General features: G+C 42.9%; 1 protein-coding gene across 1 annotated transcript in view; it reads left to right on the top strand.

Moving 5' to 3' along the window:
• Positions 1-20,885, top strand: part of LOC137344519 (acidic mammalian chitinase-like) — a 179,126-nt gene that overhangs the window by 25,645 nt on the left and 132,596 nt on the right. The window contains exon 3 of the mRNA XM_068007554.1: positions 209-385. Within this exon, the coding sequence (XP_067863655.1) occupies positions 292-385 (94 nt within the window). The 5' untranslated portion in view covers positions 209-291. The remainder of the gene's footprint in view (positions 1-208; positions 386-20,885) is intronic.

Raw genomic sequence — 20,885 nt, 5'->3', positions numbered from 1 at the left:
AGGGTTTGAGAGATGGTGTGATGAGGTGGTGTGAAGGTAAAAGTAAACAGTCTTGTTGATAGATAGGATACGGGGTTTAAAGCTCAGCTCTGGATGAGCAGGATGCTAAGGTTTCAATCTGAGCAAGTGAACAGGGAGATGCTGGAGTAAGTAACAAAGGGGCAGGATGGAGCATTCAATGACGGAATATTGTGGTTGCATTTGACAGAGAGAAACACATTTTGTACTTCTGGACTCAATGCAAATAGAAAGCTATGCACACCAGGATATTTAAAGAAGATAGTCTACTCCATGCCTGTATCTGCCTTCTGCACCATTGGAGAGACGTGGCTGGACTGGAGTGACACTGCAAAAATGTATAACTTTTTCTGCAACATGAATGAAGGTGAAAACTGACAAAAGATTAGATAAATTTGAAATTCATATTTGTATTCACTCTGCCCATATTTCACTGCAGTTTTAATTTCTCACCGACTGTTAGCTTTGCTTATCAAAACAAACATATACTCTGGACTTTGGTTCCATTTCTGGACTGGCTTATTTATTTCCACCTTTACTTCTCCTCTCCTGCAGATAGCCACACCTTGCTCAGACATATGGTCCCACAAGGCCAGCCCTTCTTAGGCACCTTGTCCAAAGTGGGCACTTTTCATTGATGAATCAGGCCCATGAGTGTCAGCAAGCTACCTGACAGTGGAAGGTATCACAGCTGAACCCAATCCTATCTTCACCTAATGTCTATACACACACAGCTACTTCTAACAGTAGATCACTAGATATCGATCAAGAGAAAGAACCCTGGTCAAATTTTCCCAGCCCTTAGATACCACCTCATTGGCTAAGGGCAGCTAATTCAGGACAGGCCAGAGATCAAACCTTCTTAGTCTGAATTGCTCAGTAACAAAGCACAAGATTCTTTTACTCAATGAGTCACTGGAGCATCTCGAATGAGGAGAATTGCAATGCTACTAAAAATCATATCACACAGTTTCAAGGGAATAGCACATTTTACTGATTTATTGCTTTGCTTTATTTCTTATACCCTTTATTGGGGCAACATTTAAATTCTCCCCCATCCTCAGTTGACTTTCACTCTGAAAAGCTTCACAGATGTGTGTGAGATAAAAGGTACAACACCATGAGAAATTTGATTGGTACAATGAAACAAGTGTCTCATCGCCTTTCTTCATTTATTCTCCTTTTGCTAATGCCCGGTAAGAATTCTGACCTTTCACTTCATGGTTAAAAAAAGCAGCTTCATGAGAAATTCCAAGGCTGGATTCTTGATCTGTGCTGATTTAGCTGAATTCAACTGAGATGGCAGCTGAGGCACTACCATTGGCTTCAGGGCCTCAGAGCTCAGGACGGGGGAACACAGCCAGGGCCCCTGCTCCTAATTACTATCCATTGACCCCCTGATGGAAAGTTGTGTGGATAGTTGGCGAAATAATAAAGAGAATCAGCGCTGAGTGTGCATGATTCGCCAAGGCTACTCCCTGCTGGAAGCATCGAATCGTAGAATCGCCCTTACGATTTCACCATCAACACTTGCGAAGTTGATTTGAAGAAAAAGAAAAGAAAGACTTGCATTTATATAGCACCTTTCACAACCTCAGGACGTCCCAAAGCGCTTTACAGGCAATGAAGTATTTTTGAAATGTCGTCACTGTTGTAATGTTGGAAATGCGGCAGCTAATTGGCACATCACAAGCTCCCACAAAGAGCAATGTGATAATGATCAGATAATCTGTGTTTAGTGATGTTGGTTGGGGGATAAATATTGGCAAGGATACCAGGGCTCTTCTTCAAAATAGTGCCATGGGATCTTTTATGTTATCACTGTCCAACTAAAGTAGGCTGGAGATATTGTGACAAGGACTACAAAATCAGAATAACATAAGAACATAAGAACTTAAGAAATAGGAGCAGGAGCAGGCCATACTGCCCCTTGAGCCTGCCCTGCCATTCAATCAGATCATGGCTGATCTTCGACCTCAACTCCACTTTCCCGCCCGATCCCCATATCCCTTGATTTCCCCTAGAGTCCAAAAATCAATCCGTCTCAGCCTTGAATATACTCAATGACTCAGCATCCACAGCCCTCTGGGGTAGAGAATTCCAAAAATTCACAACCATCTGCATGAAGAAATTCCTCCTCATCTCAGTCTTGAACAGCCGATCCCGTATCCTCTGATTATGCCCCCTAGTTCTAGACTCTCTAGCCAGGGGAACAATCTCTCAGCAGCTACCCTGTCAAGCCCCCTCATAATCTTATATGTTTCAATGAGATCACCTCTCATTATTCTAAACTCCAGAGAGTATAGGGCCATTCTACTCAACCTCTCTTCATAGGACAACCCTCTCATCCCAGGAATTAATCTAGTGAACTTTCGTTGCACCGCCTCTAAGGCAAGTATATCCTTCCTTAGATAAGGAGACCAAAACTGTACGCAGTACTCCAAGTGAGGTCTCACCAATGCCCTGTACAACTGTAGTAAGACTTCCTTGCTATTGTACTCCAACCCCCTTGCAATAAAGGTCAACATGCCATTTGCCTTCCTAATTGCTTGCTGTACCTGCATACAAACTTTTTGTGTTTCTTGTACGAGGACACCCAAGTCTCTCTGAACACCAACATTTAATAACTTCTCACCATTTAAAAGATATTCTGTTTTTCTATTATTCCTACCAAAGTGAATAACCTCACATTTCCCCACATTATACTCCATCTGCCACCTTCTTGCCCACTCACTTAACCTGTCTATATCCCTTTGCAGACTCTTTGTGTCCTCCTCACAGCTTACTTTTCCACCTAGCTTTGTATTGTTAGCAAACGTAGATGAAGGGACCTAGTGTAATGTATCCAAGTTATTAATATAGATTGTAAATAACTGAGGCCCAAGCATCGATCCTTGCGGCACTCCACTAGTTATAGCCTGCCAACCTGAGAATGACCCGTTTATCCCTACTCTCTGTTTTCTGTTATTTAACCAATCCTCTATCCATGCTAATATATTACCCCCATCCCCATGATCCCTTACCTTGTGTAACAACGTTTTATGTGGCACCTTATCGAATGCCTTTTTTTATTTATCCTGTATTTATCCTGATGGATCAGTGCGCAGAGAGGTTAAGGAACATTCCAGGCTGACTGTGATTCTTAATAAAATCAAACCAGAGTACTTACAGACACAGAAACCTCATTTTGGCAGATTTTATAGCTTAGTTTTAATTAGCTGTCCTCACAACAGGGTTAACGTTGACTCGTCTTTTACAGGATGGGCTTGGCAAAAAACAGCTCCCGGAAGTTCTGGTTATAGAATTAATTTTGTAATCTCAAACAAAGGCCTGTTTGGAAAGTAACCTTGTCTGTACAAGCCCTCACTTACATGTGTGATCACATCAGAACAAAATGCAAGTAGCAAAGTGGTAATATGATCCATTGAAAACAAAACAAAATGTATTTTTAATGCCCCTTAGAAATATTAATGTAAAAATTAAGGTTGATAATATTAGCAAGGAAATGCCTAAATTGTTCATATGACATTCCCTTGTCTGCTATTTTAAATAGATTAATACCTCCACTGCACATGTAGACAGAGGAATGTCATATGAATCTGTTAAATGTTCAACCAGAATCATAACATTTTATAGTACAGAAGGAGGCCAATCGACCCTTCGCGCCTATGCTGCCTCTCTGAGAGAGCTATCCTCTCCATTCCATTCCTCTTTTCATTTATTTTTCTTTTTCAAATTATTATCCACTTCCCTTTTAAAAGCTATTATGGATTCTGCTTCCATTACTGTTTCTGGTAGAGCATTTCATATCCTATCAACCCTGTCCACAAAAAAAATTCTCCTAATTTCTCCCTTCATTCTTTCGGTGATGATCTTAAGTTTACGTCCTCTAGTTGCTGACTCATCAACCAAAGCAAATAGTTTTTCCCTATTTCATCATCGATAATTTCTAGGTTATTATTCTTTAGTTAAGTGCTGTCAGAACTACCTTCAACTCTCTGACCATTTAAAGATGTCAAAATTAAGGACCATTTTTCTAATCTATTCAGTTTTATGCTACACTCATTATCTGCGAACAGTGCAGATAATTTTTTTTATCTCCACAATTGTGAAGTCATCAAACATCATTTACTTCAACTAAGTGGTAAAAAAAAAGGGTGTATTAGGACAGCAGCGTGATGTGATAAGTATCTTTACTTATAAGAATTTGTCACTCATCAATTATCCAGCTAGCTTTCTTCATATCTCCGTGCTGCAGGCTCCTCTTGGTGAATCAGTTCATCTCAGCATTTGGGTGCTACAATTAGCCTCAATGCCCCATGCTAGGGAGGGGGGGGGGCAGGGGTGGAAATATCAGCTCAGGTGCCCTCACCTGATTGCTATCCAGTGGCCCCAGCTGGAAAATAAACATGGGGATATAGGGCGAAGACAGGACAGGTCTCAGCTGTGATGCCCCTTGTGGTTAAATGGACTGCCATCACTTCCTGCCTAGGCTCACGCCTGAAAAATGGCCATTTGCTGAAGTGCTGGAGAGCTGTTGCCCCTCCCCCCATGGGATCATACCTCAGCTAGCATCAACACCTTAAGGAGAGGAAGGAAGAAAACAGGAGAATATTTAAAATATTTTAGTGTTGCCCGTGATGTATGGTTCATTGGTACAATTATTCTAACTAATACCCTTACAGAGTGGAGGAATAACTCAGCACAGCCCTGACAGGCTACAGAGCATTAACATCATTAAACTCACTTCGTATTTTGGTTCCATGCAAAGCAAGAAATGTCCTAGAGCATTGGGCTGACTTCAATACTAATGTGTGAGTTATAGCAAAGCTGACCAATTCACTATAAGTTCATTATCCAGTGTTTCGTGCCATTCCCGGTACTGAACAGGGATCACAAAATGTCACGAGTCACAGACCCAGAGCCTGCTGTTCTTTGGTGGGAAGCAGCAGCTAATATTTCTTGGTTCCCTTGGAGGGAGGTCAGAATGAAATTCGGACTGGCCTTAAAAATTAATTCGGTCAGAATAGTTTTTAAAACACCATTTCTGAAGAGGATCAACAAGTGACCAGAAACATTAAGTACAAGAGAGTAAAAGGGAGTAAAAAAAAACTACAAATGCCAATCAGACACAAAACAATTAAAAAGAACGATAAAACGAAATGGAAAAGTTAAAGACCTGAAGGGATGATTTTCCTCAGGGCTTCTCCCGCTCCGCCGTCCTAAGTTCAGCAGAACCCTCATTTACACGAGTAAATAAGGTTTCCCACCAAAGCTATGGCAGTGCAGAGGGAGAAGCTTTGAGCAGATTCACCTCCTTAAAATAATAATCCAGATAATTACAAGGGAAATTTTACATTTCTTGAGGTAAATGCAGCTCTCAATATCAACACGTCCTTATGTCCGTGGGAGACCCAGATAGTGATTTTTTTTATTGTTCATTCTTTGGATGTGGACATCCCTAGTTGCCCTTGAGAAGGTGGTGGTGGGCTGCCTTCTTGCAGTCCATGCCCCCATAGTGCTGTTAGGTAGGGAATTCAAGGATTTGACCTAGTGACGATGAAGAAATGGTGATATATGTCCAAGACAGGAAAATGTGTGACTTGGAAGGGAACTTGGAGGCGTGGGGTTCATGCACCTGCTGCCCTTGTCCTTCGAGCATATGCCGGCATATATCTGATGGGATAGGACTTTTATTTGCATTTTCTTATCCCCTTCACGTATGTTTGAGTTCCACTTTGTCAATCACCCTTTGTGTACTCAATCTCCCCACTTGCCCACTCCATGTGCCTAAGAAAAGTATTGGTGCTTTAATTTACTTTCGTAGCCGTCCAAGGTTCATCTATTATCACGATAAGCAATGGGATAAGTAAAAGGTGACTTGGATAGAGAAGTAAGAGGGATTTCATGAGGCTTAGGAAGCCACAAGGGAGGTCACTTAGAAATGTACAGGTGGCATTAAGGGAAACGGATGCATAAGCAAGTGATATTAAAGGCTCCTATTGTGGAATAGCCTGATGATGCTCAAATATAGTTTGATATTCACCCCTGTGAAGCGCCTTGGGACGTTTTACTGTGTTAAAGGGCGCTATATAAATGCAAGTTGTTGTTGTTGTTCACTGCCCAAACTCACATACGAAGAATGGTCAATTTGGGAGAGTTACTGGAGGGTAGCTGGCACATATGGAACTGTACCCCAGCGTGAATTAATACCATCAGGAGGGGAAAAGGGAGAAAATTGGGGGTGTTGATATGTCAGACTGTCAAGCACTTAACATGTGGAACTTTGAAAATAAGTTTGAATCTGAAATCGAAAGAAAATTCAGTTTAACCACGGGCACTTCAATGGTATAAGTACTGTCCTCCCACAGTGCTTCTTCAGCGAAAACACATTTACTGTCAAGCGTACGGGCAGCAAATTGAAGCCGACATTCAATTGGGGAAACGTATGGGATTTGCATTTAATAACACTCAAGGACAGTGCCAAGAAACAGGTGATTTCGGTGCCAGACATTGTCCTTATTCGTTGAATCCCTGCTGCTTTGTTCTTTGTGAAATTGGGTGGGTCTCTGTTTTAAAAAAAAGTTTCTACCCACTGCAGTTTTTTGTTTTGTCCTTCTGCCTGTGTGGGAAAGGAAATCATGTTAGTGCTCGAGCTGCTGCCAATACATTATGGCACTCTTTATTTTCAAAATAACGATTGAGCCCTTGTGCCCAGTCATTAGAATTCTTTGTACTTTTCTTGTTCCACGCAAAAAAAAACTTAAGCATCTGCAGACTAAGCATCTTGCAATATGCACAGGAAATCTCATCCAACTATCTGATTTAAATATGCTTTTTCTTCCCTCATCTCCTGAAGAAGATGTGTTACAGGCCCACAGGGGCAATGTCCCTTGTGCTAGGGAGGGCAAGATAGGGTGGCCAACTCTGCTTGGATGTATTCCTGGAGGTTTCATCACATGACATCCTGCCTCCAACAGCCCCGCCCCATAAAGCAGCCCTTTTCCCATTTCCAATATTTTTATGACTAATAGACAAAAATGTTGAAAGAAAATGAAAGAAAAAACATCACAAGAACTTTTTTTCTCAGCCCCAGTGATTTTTCTCCTGGGTCGCTCGCAGCAGCGTCCAGGAGATTACTCATCAATTCCTGAAGACTCCAGGTCAATCTTAGAGAGTTGGCAACCCTGGAGCAAGATCATCTAGTGGTCCTACTTGTGATTGCTTTACCTGATGTAATCCATTGCTGAAAAATGGATCATGGGTTGAGATCGCGATTGAGCTTGGACCAATCCCCCACCCTACCCTGTCAAACAGCCTGCAAACACTCACAGTCTCCTATAATACATAAAACCTATTACTTGGAAACAGTTTAGTGGAGTCTTGTGGGTGGTTGTGGAGCTATATCCTAGGTGTTACTGGCAGTGCGAAAATTTAAGGAAACGCAGGAAACAGAAAGAAAGACTTGCATCTATATAGTGCCTTTCACAACCTCAGGACATTCCAAAGCGCTTTACAGCCAATGGAAGTACTTTTACGAAATATTGTCACTGTTGTAATGTCAGAAACGTGGCAGCCAATTTGCGCACAGCAAGCTCCCACAAACGGCAATGTGATAATGACCATATAATCTGTCTTAGTGATGTTTGTTGAGGGGTAAACGTTGGCCAGGACACCGGGGAGAATTCACGGCTCGTCGTCAAAATAGTGCCATGGGATCTTTTACCTGAGATGGGGCTTCAGTTTAACGTCTCGTCTGAAAGACGGCACCTCCAATAGTGCAGCACTCCTTCAGTACTGTACTGGAGTTTCAGCTTGGATTATGTACTCAAGTCCCTGGAGCGGGATTTGACGATGGAATGCTTTTCATATAACTTATGTAAATGATAATGATAATATCATGCATTATATATATGATAATATTTTTCCACATAGCAAAAGTCACTGTATTTCAAAAGTAATTCATTCTGTGAGGTGCTTTGAGACATTTCAATGTGCTAAGGCGTTGTGTGAATGCAAGTGATGTTTTTACTATAGTACAAGTTTCTTTATCATAAGTTTTTTTTGGGCTGGTGATTTCTGCCGTGGGTAAAGAGCTGAAGATTTTTTTACACGTTGCTGTCTGCAACCATAAACTCAAAACAATAGTTATGAGTCATCGAAGAGGCGGAATAATTACTGTATGTCAGTGTAAATTAGAAGAAATGTCTCGGACTGATTAACAGGTTGGGCCTGATCTAGAAAGTTCTCATTTACGCCTGTCGTGGTTGTGAAGTACCTCAGCTGTAAGGAGAGATACAAGCCCTATGTTGATAATGCTTGGTGCAGCTGCGTAATCCACATGAAAGCATCATTATGCAAAGTATATACAGCCGGGCATTGCGGCTGACTGAAAGTCATCTGGGTTCAGGCTGTTAGATGACGTGATGGATCATAAAATGGTTCTTTTTTTTCTCGGGGAAAACAATGACTCAACAACTGAATCTGCCTGGTCTGTTCAAGTTTCACCCGCACTACTCTGCTTTGTGGGCAAGCAACCCAAAATAACTAGAAGGTTTCATAATGTTGGGATAGTATCCCAGTTTGTGGGGTGTCCGTTGCTCACGGTTGTGTTAATCGTGAGCAATGGACATGGGACCACCAGAGATTTTGAAGGCGTATAAATTATTGTGTTCTTTAATCGCAGCTTTTTAAAGAATGTTTTAACAAAATAGCCATTCAGCATTCGCCCCTCCTGTCCTGAAGGTGTTGATTCATGCTGGGCTGCAGGCCCACAAGTAACAGGTCCATATCAGTACCTCGCCTAAGTGGCCATTCCACCTGTGTAAGCTTAAGACAGAGAGTGTTGCTAAGCTTTTTAATGTGGAGGGCGTCACAGCTGCCATCACCCCACGTTCCAGAGGGGTCACTCGATCGTGATCAAGGGCAGCAACCCTGCCAGGTGTTTTTCTCCTCCTCTCATCCAAGGGCACTGAGACCAATTGTAGAACACATACTGCCACCCGGGGTAAGAACAGCTAACGCAGCACAAATCAGGAATCGAGACATTCTAATCGATACGGCTCAGCCTTTACCATCTGAGCCACTGGGGAGCTATTTTTTTTCTTCCCATTAAACACTGCGCACCTCCTGTGGTCAAGAGCCCAATCTGCTTCCAGGCTTCCGTCAGGTCTGCTCTGCAGTTGCCCACTAGACAGTGCGGAAAGGAGCCAGCACCCTGACTGAGGTCAGTAACAGTCGCAGGATGAGTATAGTGAACCCGAGACACATCCCTCCATTGCAACCAGCGTCCAATCTTTGAAACACTCCCCACGATGACACTCACCCGATCAGTGATTTAGTCTTAATCTCACCGTAATCTGCTACATGTTTATAATCAGCTTCATGGCAGATATTTCAGCTTCAATAATTCACAATGCTAGAGCTTGGAGGGAATAATTTGCACATTTATGAATACTAATTTTTAGAAAAAGGATAATAGTGCCTCAAAAATACATTAAATATTCATTAATCTCTTTGCCTTAACCAAACTGACACCGACACACAGATTCATATTTATCTACCTATTACAGAGACAGTTTTTATGTGTAAATGCGCCAATATTTTATAACAAGAACTAATACCGAGAAGTCAAGTCAATCATTGCCATGCTGCCCTCAGCGCAGAGAATAAATGGCAAAAGACGCAAGAAGCTGCAGACTGCCCTCGCAAACCAGAATGGAAAAACAAAAATCGAAAAATTGTTATTAAGATACATTAGCATAAATTAGCATAGCATTTACATATTTATGTAAGTACAAGCAGAAACATAATGATTTTTTAATGCTGGTATATTATGCCCATCACATAGAAATGTGTTTTTAATATATATGAAAATGAAGAGCTAATTTTTTTCTTGTCTAGGCAGGGGTGCACATTCAAGGGTTTGAATGTGTGCATAAACCCTGATGAATGTCTGTACGGATAAGAAAACAGCTGTGCACTGTGCTCATTGCAAACTATTAATGAGGCAATTTAAATATGTAGATTATCAAGGGACGCTCGGTCAAAAATAGGGAATTTTAATGTGAACATGATAGAGGACATCTCCATCAGGTTAGGGTCTATCCTCCAATCATGTGTTTCCAAAATGTTCTTTTATTTTATGGTACTGAGCCCATTATTACATAGAATGTACAGCACAGAAACAGGCCATTCGGCCCAACTGGTCCATGCCGGCATTTATGCTCCACTCAAGCCTCTTCCCACCCCTCTTCATCTAGCCCCATCAGCATAACCTCCTATTCCTTTCTCCCTCATGTGTAGCTTCCCCATAAATGAACCTTTGCTATTGTGATAGTGAGATCCACATTCTTACCGCTCTCTGGGTAAAGAAGTTTCATTCCACGAAGAAAAACCTCATGATTTTAAAAAACTTTTTTTTTGATGTTTAGCCCCTTTTCCTATTTTTTCCAACCTATATGTGCAGTTTAGACCAGGGCACCCAGTGGGGGTAAATCAATCCCCCTTTGCATATTTTTTTCTTCCATTTTTGCCATCAATTTTCTGCCATCCCCTTGTGCGATCCTGAATTTCCTGCTGGGGTACAGCTCCACAAATGGCCTGCAACATCTCACTCGCCCAAGAGACCATTTTTGACTTGTCAGCCTCGGCAGTCAGTGAGTGCCATCAGGCTATTCCACTATGGGGGGCATCATGCCTCCGCTCCTCTGATACGCTCTCAAGTCCAGCAGGTGTTGCTGGACAGTGATGAGGGTCAGGAATACCAGATGGTTTTGTTTTTGTCCTGACTCTGCGCCTGGTTCATGGCCTCATGAAATTGAAATCATTAAGACTAAGAACCTGAAAACTTGTAGAGCCACAGAGTTCTCTCAGATGTCCAATTTGCTCCATGCCAGGAGCACTCATTCATAAAATTTATCCCACCAAAACTTACTGAACTTGGTACTGATATGATGTTGTATCATTTATTTCTTTTTGGCTAGTTTCTCCCCTTCCTAACCCAGGGTGCTGAAGACAGTTGTATCACCCTCTATCACCTCCCTGACTGAGATCAGCTGAAACAGAGTAGGGACTGACACTGGGATTTTCCAGGTCTCTATGGTTTCACTATCACATACGGAAAGTGGCTTTACCAAGTGGGTGAAGTGCAACACTTCTTTCAGCAATTTAAAAAAAATTTAATTCCCTCATTTCATCCCTGTTTTAAAATTATTTTTTCTGCTCTCTTTAGGTTCATTTTAACCCCACCCCTCAACCCTGCAAGTAACGTTCCGCAGCCTGAATGCCAAGTTGGGGCCATACTCCCAGCTCTGGAAGGGATATGAAAGCAGCTCGGCATGTTTTCCCTGCACCCCCGCCTCCGCCCCCTCGTATTTATGCCTCCTCTGACAGCAGGGCAGAGATCACAATTTCCAGGCGGGGCATTACGGGCATAAACCTGCTTCATGCCACTGCCTGGCGTAACAACATCATTGCCATCATGTTGTTCTTCCTACGACAATAATCATTTTAGCAGATCACCTTTCTCGTTAATGCCGCCACCACACCAGTTGCCATTTCCTTATTTTAATTCATTCTTAAATAACTATAAAGCTAGTTGATGGTTTTAAAATCCTCATCCTTGTTTTCAAATCCCTCCATGGCCTCACCCCTCACTAGCTCTGTAACCTCCTCGAGCCCTACAACCCTCCGAGATCTCTGCGCTCCTCCAATTCTGGCCTCTCGCGCATCTACAATTTTCATCGCTCCACCATTGGCGGCCGTGCCTTCAGCTGCCTAGGCCCTAAGCTCTGGAATTCCCTCGCTAAACCTCTCCACCTCTCTACCTCTCTCTGCCCCTTTTAAGATGCTCCTTAAAACCTACCTCTTGGACCCAGCTTTTGATCACCTGTCCTAATATCTCCTTATGTGACTTGGTGTCAAATTTTGTTTGATAACGCTCCTGTGAAGCGTCTTGGGACATTTTATTCCATTAAAGGCGCTATCTAAATGCAAGTTATTATTGTTGTTTCATTGATAAATACACAGCTCAGTGTGGAAACTGGAAATACAGACCTGGTCAAAGCTGATATGTTTTACTTAGAAAAAGCTGGAAATACTCAGCGTCTGTGGAGGAACAGTAGTCAGTCAGTCAATGTTTCAGCTCTAAAACCCTTCCTCAGGACAGTGGATATGGGCATCGTTGGCAAGACCCATTTATTGCCCATCAATGGTTGCCCTGAGAAGATGCTGGTGGGCCGTCTTCTTGAACCACTGCAATCCTTGGAGTGATGGTATTGTCCGATAGTTGTGGCACAGTCCCCACCACTTAAAACATCCACGTTTAAAACGGGCAGTCGTTTATATCAGCCAAAAAGCGTTAACCATTAGCCATTTGCATTAACGTCAATTTCAAAGTTGCCGGTTATAGCGTCTTAAGTGCTTCATTTATTTTGGGCAGGAACAGCTGTGTTTACTCACCCATTGCAGACTTCACTTCCCTTAGGCTTCCATTTCTTCTACAATTTAAAATGCAGATTCAGTGTCGCAGAAAAATGGTCCAAAGCCGCATCCACAACACAGGAGACAGCAGGTTGGAGGAAGAGACTCCATTGAGTAATGGTTTTACAAACTGTGGTGGTGGAAAGTCAGCAGTTTTTCAGTACCTGAACCCTCGGATTAGGTCACTGCCGCTAACCCTCTGCTGCCCAACTAGTACTGTTGCTGTATGACACTTGTCTTGAATCTCTGCTGGTGCTGCTTCTTTATTTTTTAATTTTATTAACGCTACTGTGTTATACCGGCCATCACGTACAGCGGGCAAATCATGTTCGCACAAGCGATGGAGACTGTAATAGGCTTGTTACAATTGGTCTCATCCTCTCTGGGCTTAGAGAGGGATAAATCAGCCATGGTTTCCTGCTCCTGCCGCTATCCAATGATACAAAATGCTGGAAATAATGCCGCGTGTTTTGAAAGTTGGATGGGGACAGGATCAGGCATGGCTGTGATGCACTCCATGGTAGAATAGCCTGGCATTACTTACTGCCCGGATTGACGTGTGAAGAATGGCCACTTAGCCTTAGTAGCAGAGGGCAATGGAATGAGTCAATTACTTTGGGAAACAAGAGGAGAGTTGGAGGGCAAATCATGCAACCAGTGATGAGGCTGCACTAATCCACTAATGTGATTTTATTACTTTCCTTATTTGGTGGCCAATATCCAGTAGCAATTTGATGAGCATGGAGGCCATAGGTTTGCCTTCTACTGTAACCAAAGCAACAGCGTGAGGCAGCTGCGATGGAGACGGTTAAAGCCCCAGCGCAGAGCACGTAAAGCAACATTCCGGAGTGTAGCACTCAATTAATGTAGTGACATTGTGATCGCAGTCTCTGGGGACTCCAATTACCATTAATAAATGTAATCTGCATGTGAGGGAGGCAGTCAGTTCAGAACTTCTAGAGAAACGAATTGAAACTGACACAAACACGCCAGGTTTAGAGAAATGGTTAACAAAAGCTGAATTGTTATTTCTTGTTTAATAGAAAATGTCTCTTGTTTCATCTGCGCCAACGTTAAGCTGTCAGAAATGGTTCACGTTTTACCTATTATGAGCCCTCTTTCCAGCTCTTACACTGTCAAAGATTTTATTATGGTCCCGCTATGTACAAAAGAATTCCGTGTGCTCTAGAGGTTTAAATTTTATTTGTTCGCTTACAGTAGACGATTCCAAGCCTTATTTGTGTGCGTCATACAGCATGCTGCAGTAGCTGTTTGTTAATCTACTTTCTGTTAATCCAGAAGCTAATCTGAGGCTAAAATATTTACTCAATATTTATGATTTATGCCTCAGCACATCAATAGAATAGAAATGAATATTTTGAGACTCCATCGGTGGCTCAGTAGATGAATGTACCACCTGGTAGTGGTAAAAAAGGTCCCAAGTTCAATCCCTGATGTGTACTAGGTTAGCTGACCTAAGCCAGAGAGATGGTATGATTATAACAGTTGGCCTTAATGGATTACATTTGAAGTGTAGCCACTGTTGTTATGTAGGCAAACCCAGCAGCCAATTTGCACACAGCAAGGTCTGATCAACAGCAAATGAGATAAATGACCAGTTAATCTGTTTTGGTGGTTTTGGTGATGGATGAATGTTGGCCAGGACACTGGGAAAACTCTCCTGCTCTTCTTCAAATAGTCCCTCAACAGGCAGACAGAATGGCCAGTTTAATGTCTCACCTGAAAGGCAGCAGTATTAGGCTAGGGAGGGGATAAATCAGCTATTGTTCTTTCTTCTGATCGCTAACCTATCCCCAAAGCTACTGTCAGCTTTGCTTACGTGCAGTGCTCTTGCCTCTGAGTTAGAAAGTTGTAGGTTCAAGCCATATCTATGACGTAAGTATATAATCTAGGCTGACACTCCACTGCAATACAGAGAGAGCACTGCTGCCTTTCAGGTGAGACATTAAACTGGCCATTCTGTCTGCCTGTTGAGGGACTATTTGAAGAAGAGCAGGACAGTCTTCCCAGTATCCTGGCCAACATCCATCCACCACCAAAACAGATTAACTGGTCATTTATCTCATTTGCTATTGATCAGACCTTGCTGTGTGCAAATTGGCTGCTGGGTTTGCCTTTATAATAACAGTGGCTACACTTCAAAAGTAATCCATTGATTGTGAAGCACTTTGGGATATCCTGAGAATACGGTAGACACTATATAAATGCAAGTTCTTTCTTTCCTTTCTATCCAGTGACCCCTGCGTGTCAGTGCATGTGTATGAATGTCAAGTGAGTCCAGAATCCAACTCAGCTGATGAACAGCCTGGCACCACTCACTATTTAAGCTCTCAGTGTCACTTGGGTAAGGTACTGAGAGGGATGACTGCTGGAACGCATGGAATTGGAACCCAGCGCTAGTCACGACTTTCAGTTGTGAAAACTGGGGAGACAAGGAAGGCTTTATTCCAATATTAAAGCAAAACACTGTGGAGGCTGGAAATCTGAAATAAAAAGTTCTGAAGGGAGGCCATTGACCTGAAACGTGAACTGTTTCTCTCTCCACAGATGCTGCCTGACCTGCTGAGTGTTTTCCAGCATTTTTTGCTTTTATTCTAATATGATTATCGCACTGAAAAATCACGGAACAATAATTCACTTATACTTTGCAGTGATTGATATTGTTATTGCTATTTGAGCGTTACACTGCATTTCTTATTTCTTATGTTAGAGTCACCTTCAGTTTGCCAGGGAGAGATGTGACAGTAATTGTGAAGTGATTTGGCCTCACTCTATTACTTCAGTGTAATATTCAAGATGAATCATTTTTGGCATATAACTACCCTTATTTGTTTTTCAGTGCCAGTCTTGCAATTTTGTGGAGATTTTTAATTGCTGTTTTACCCTTCATTAGCTTCCTGTTCCCTCCCCTGTATCATGCACCAATTTTTTACAAGAGGTCCAGTCTGCTCCGAGGCCCCTTCCAATGTCACTCTGTAATCATGTACTGAAGATCTGTCTGTCACCTTCCTTGTGCAAGTAGCTCATCCTAATGCAATGGCACAGATTAGGAGCTTCCTACGCTGGGATCCATGTGCATGAACCCGTGCCCTATGACTTCATGGCGCAATGCGCTAATGCATCAATATACTGCTCATCAGGACTCCCTCAATATGTGGAGGGTTACACTGCCCACTCACACCCTCGTTATAGTTACTCAGCCAAATGGGATGTTTTGCTGAAAGGGACTTATATTTTTAACCTTGTGCTGTGAACACAGCTTGGTCCTTGATATTTCTTTTTACATGTCTTAATATCAAATATTGCTTAAATTCTTAAGGAGACTATTTTCTTGAATTTCTTTTGCTTTCATGATTTGAGGAATATGTCTCATTTTTACATTGTGTTAAGTGCACATATGTGTTTGTGTGTGTGTGAAGACAGGAAGAAAAGCCAAATATTTGACACTAAGACAAAACTGCCAGTGTCAAAATCTCCAGGTTATACTGCCCACAGTCAGTGGTGTACCAGCTGGTTCTGAAACTGAGAGTGCCACTGCATACAGGTAGTCATACACATTTATATAGCACCTTGCACAGCCTCAGGATGTCCTAAATCGCTTAACAGCCAAGGAAGTACTTTTTGAAATATAGTCACTGTTGTAATGTAGGAAACGCATTAGACAGCTAGCTCCTACAAACAGCAAAGTGATCATGACCAGATAATCTGTTTTAGTGATGTTGGTTGAGAGATAAATGTTGGGCAGGACAGTGGAGTAACACAGAGGGCAGACGGGGCCTCAATTTAACGTCTCATCCAAAAGATGGCACCTCTGACAGTGTAGCACTCCCTCAGTACGGCACTGGAGCATCAGTCTGGATTATGTGCTCCCATCTCTTGAGTGGGACACAAACTTCTGACTCAGAGGTAACAGTGCTACCAACTGAGCCATGGCTGTAAGTACCTGAACACATACAGACACTGACACACTGAATTTTGGAGAAAACTGGAGCATTTGTTGTGTGTGACCTGTTTTACCTTGGCCACAAACATGTTTCATTCAGTTACAGTGTAAGTCCACCAGCCTAAGGAGAGTTGGAGCCATGTCATTAGGTAGAATGAGGACGGGGGGTGATGGGGGGGGGGGGGGGGGGGGAGTTAAATATGCAAACAGTACAATGCACGTTGGTGTCTGTGATGCTGAAGGAGGAGAAAACAGTCCTAGAAGAATGGCCGCCTGGGTGACTGGTGTTTCTGTAACTGGAAGCCAACAAGGTGTCAACACCACCAGGAGAGGACGGGAGAAAATTGGCAAGGGAAATAAAACAAAAAGAAATGGACAGATTCCTGATTTAACAAGAAATAGATGAACAAGGGTTCGGAACCAAGGCATGATGAAGATGAAATGATTTGTGTAGGCCATGAGCTTTGACTGTTATGAAACTCGAGGCATATCAGATGTATTGAAAAATACCTTCTTGTTCTTACCTTTTTATTTTTTTATTATTCGTTCATGGGATGTGGGCGTCGCTGGCGAGGCCAGCATTTATTGCCCATCCCTAATTGCCCTTGAGAAGGTGGTGGTGAGCCACCTTCTTGAACCGCTGCAGTCCGTGCGGTGAAGGTTCTCCCACAGTGCTGTTAGGAAGGGAGTTCCAGGATTTTGACCCAGCGACGATGAAGGAATGGCGATATATTTCCAAGTCGGGATGGTGTGTGATTTGGAGGGGAACGTGAAGGTGGTGTTGTTCCCATGTGCATGCTGCCCTTGTCCTTCTAGGTGGTAGAGGTCGCGGGTTTGGGAGGTGCTGTCGAAGAAGCCTTGACGAGTTGCTGCAGTGCATCCTGTGGATGGTGCACACTGCAGCCACAGTGCGCCGGTGGTGAAGGGAGTGAATGTTTAGGGTGGTGGATGGGGTGCCAATCAAGTGGGCTGCTTTGTCCTGGATGGTGTCGAGCTTCTTGAGTGTTGTTGGAGTTGCACTTATCCAGGCAAGTGGAGAGTATTCCATCACACTCCTGACTTGTGCCTTGTAGATGGTGGAAAGGCTTTGGGGAGTCAGGAGATGAGTCACTCGCCGCAGAATACCCAGCCTCTGACCTACTCTTGTAGCCACAGTATTTATATGGCTGGTCCAGTTAAGTTTCTGGTCAATGGTGACCCCCAGGATGTTGATGGTGGGGGATTCGGCGATGGTAATGCCGTTGAATGTCAAGGGGAAGTGGTTAGACTCTCTCTTGTTGGAGATGGTCATTGCCTGGCACTTGTCTGGCGCGAATGTTACTTGCCACTTACCAGCCCAAGCCTGGATGTTGTCCAGGTCTTGCTGCATGCGGGCTCGGACTGCTTCATTATCTGAGGGGTTGCGAATGGAACTGAACACTGTGCAATCATCAGCAAACATCCCCATTTCTGACTTTATGATGGAGGGAAGGTCATTGATGAAGCAGCTGAAGATGGTTGGACCAAGGACACTGCTTTACATACAAATCAACCCAAGCACAGGGGATAGGTTAAATGGGACCCAGTTCGCAAATCAGCCCCGAGACAAAGCACAAGTCAATGTAACATGTTGTACAAATCAGTTTCAACAAAGGTAATAGATGAACGGACTGCTAGAGTGAAAGTGTGGTAGGCTGAAGGGCTATATATACATTAATTGCAGGCAACAAGTCATAGTAAAATAGAGTGGTAATTAACAGTTAACTGAATATATTTTAATATCCAAATTTCACACAGCACCATGTATCTACTGATGAGTATTGGCTGGCTGTTTAGCTGCAAGGGGCATCAGACTGAGTATAATTTGGTCCTCACACAACATCCAGGCATGTACACTCTCAGCAAGGGTGACTGATAACGATCAGAAGCAGGAATCCTGGATGATTATCACCTCCCTAGTTCAGGTACCAACCCCACAGTTAACTCAGCCGAAACCAGGGATTTAACCCTAGATCTTCATGGCTTGAATGGCTTAGCTACTCACTGGATATATTCCTTGAGTCATCAGGGCAGCTTCTGCCCATTTCTTTTTTGAATCTGCTTTTATTCTGGCTTTAGATTGGTTTCCCATTTCTCTATACTGAACTGTAGAGTGTCCACTGATTGAACCATGCTCTGTGTATAGACTGACCTGCAGTGTACAGATTGAGCGATGATCTGTGTATAGACTGTCCAGTAGAGTGTGTATAGACGGAGTCACATCCTGTGTTGAGACTGACGGAGCTTGTATCCTGCACTAGGGGTTTTGTCCCTACACCTTGGTTTTTCAATTTTAAAAAAGATCAATAAACAGTCTTTCAACCGACTGGAGATACTGACGTTCTGAAACTTTTCTGGTAGAGGATTTCCATGTCCTGAAAGTTCTGGCTACTGGGCAGGCTTGGTAATGAGAACTGTACATTTATACCAGCTACACATGGTATTACAACACAAGTTCTACCTGGTCCTGAAACCACCTGGCACTCTCGCTGAAAAGTCAACAACTTCCACGTCACCACCTGCTTTATCTCTGTTCTGTAATTAATGGAATTATTTTATCTACTTTCAATGGTAGCTTTCTCTTCATAGGCACTTACAAGGAAGAACTCCAAAGGTTACCCCTAAGTGTGCCAATACGTCTTCATAAATATTGATCAGCATCAAGATTAACAATAAAGCAGGATTTTTGGTTCTTCCTGGGGGTACTGAGCTATTATAGATTCTGAAGTTTGCAGATTCAATTGCTAGGTTGTGCTAATCTCGACAGGGATTACTACAATTGATTTCATCAGCATAGGCCATGGAGGGGGGTGATGGGGAGGGGTAGGAGAAATCAGCCTAGGGTTCCTGCCTTTGTTTGCTATTCAGTAAATTTCTCCAAACCAAAAATAATGACTGAGATTTATTTTTGATCTTAGCATAGCTTATCTCTGTTTTAGTTGGAATCCTTGATGCATAAACTACAGGTTAAACTTGCACGAGATAAGCTATCCCAGTCCTCTTTCAGATGTGTTACAGTACGCAAGCACAACCTTTTTGATAGTTTCCTCACCTCTTAGAATCATAGGAACAGGAGTAGGCCATTCAGCCCCTCGTGCCTGCTCCGCCATTTGATAGATCACAGATCAGCCATGATCTTAACTCCATATACCTGCCTTTGGCCCATATCTCTTAATACCTTTGATTGCCAAAAGCTATCTATCTCAGATTTAAATTTAGCAATTGAGCTAGTATCAATTGCCGTTTGCGGAAGAGAGTTCCAAACTTCTACCACCCTTTGCATGTAGAAATGTTTTCTAATCTCGCTCCTGAAAGGTCTGGCTCTAATTTTTAAACTGTGCCCCCTACTCCTAAAATCCCCAACCAGCGGAAATAGTTTCTCTCTATCCACCCTATCCGTTTCCCTTAATATCTTATAAACTTCGATCAGATCACCCCTTAACCTTCAAAACTCTGGAGAATACAACCCCAATTTGTGTAATCTCTCCTCGTAACTTAACCCTTGAAGTCCAGGTAAAGTTCTAGTAAACCTACGCTGCACTCCCTCCAAGGCCAATATGTCCTTCCGAAGGTACGGTGCCCAGATCTGCTCACAGTACTCCAGGTGCGGTCTAACCAGGGTTTTGTATAGCTGCAGCATAACTTCTGCCCCCTTGTACTCTAGTCCTCTAGATATAAAGGCCAGCATTCCATTAGCCTTATTGATTATTTTCTGCACCTGTTCATGACACTTTAATGATCTATGCACCTGAACCCCTAAGCCCCTTTGGACATCCACTGTTTTTAATTTTTTACCATTTAGAAAGTACCCTGTTCTATCCTTTTTTGATCCAAAGTGGATGACCTCACATTTGTCTACATTGAATTCCATTTGCCACAGTTTTGCCCATTCACCTAATCTATCAATATCGCTTTGTAATTTTATGTTTTCATCTACACTGCTTACAATGCCACCAATCTTTGTGTCATCGGCAAACTTAGATATGAGACTTTCTATGCCTTCATCTAAGTCGTTAATAAATATTGTGAATAATTGAGGCCCCAAGACAGATCCCTGCGGGACTCCACTAGTCACATCCTGCCAATGTGAGTACCTACCCATTATCCCTACTCTCTGTCGCCTTTCGCTCAGCCAACTTCCTAACCAAGTCTGTTCTTTTCCCTCGATTCCATGGGCTTCGATCTTAGCTAACAGAAACATAGAATCATAGAATGGTTACAGCACGGAAAGAGGCCATTCGGCCCATTGAGTCCGCGTCGGCTCTTAGCAAGAGCAATCGAGCTAATCCTACTCCCCCGCCCTTACCCCTTAGCCCTGCAAATTTTTTCCTTTCAAGTACTTATCCAATTCCTTTTTGAAAGCCACGATTGAATCTGCCTCCACCACTCGCTCAGGCAGTGC

This window comes from Heptranchias perlo, chromosome 27 (genome assembly GCF_035084215.1).
Source record: "Heptranchias perlo isolate sHepPer1 chromosome 27, sHepPer1.hap1, whole genome shotgun sequence".
NCBI classification, from domain to species: domain Eukaryota; kingdom Metazoa; phylum Chordata; class Chondrichthyes; order Hexanchiformes; family Hexanchidae; genus Heptranchias; species Heptranchias perlo.
Note: the sequence above shows the minus strand (reverse complement) of the source record. Positions and strands in the feature narration are given on the sequence as shown.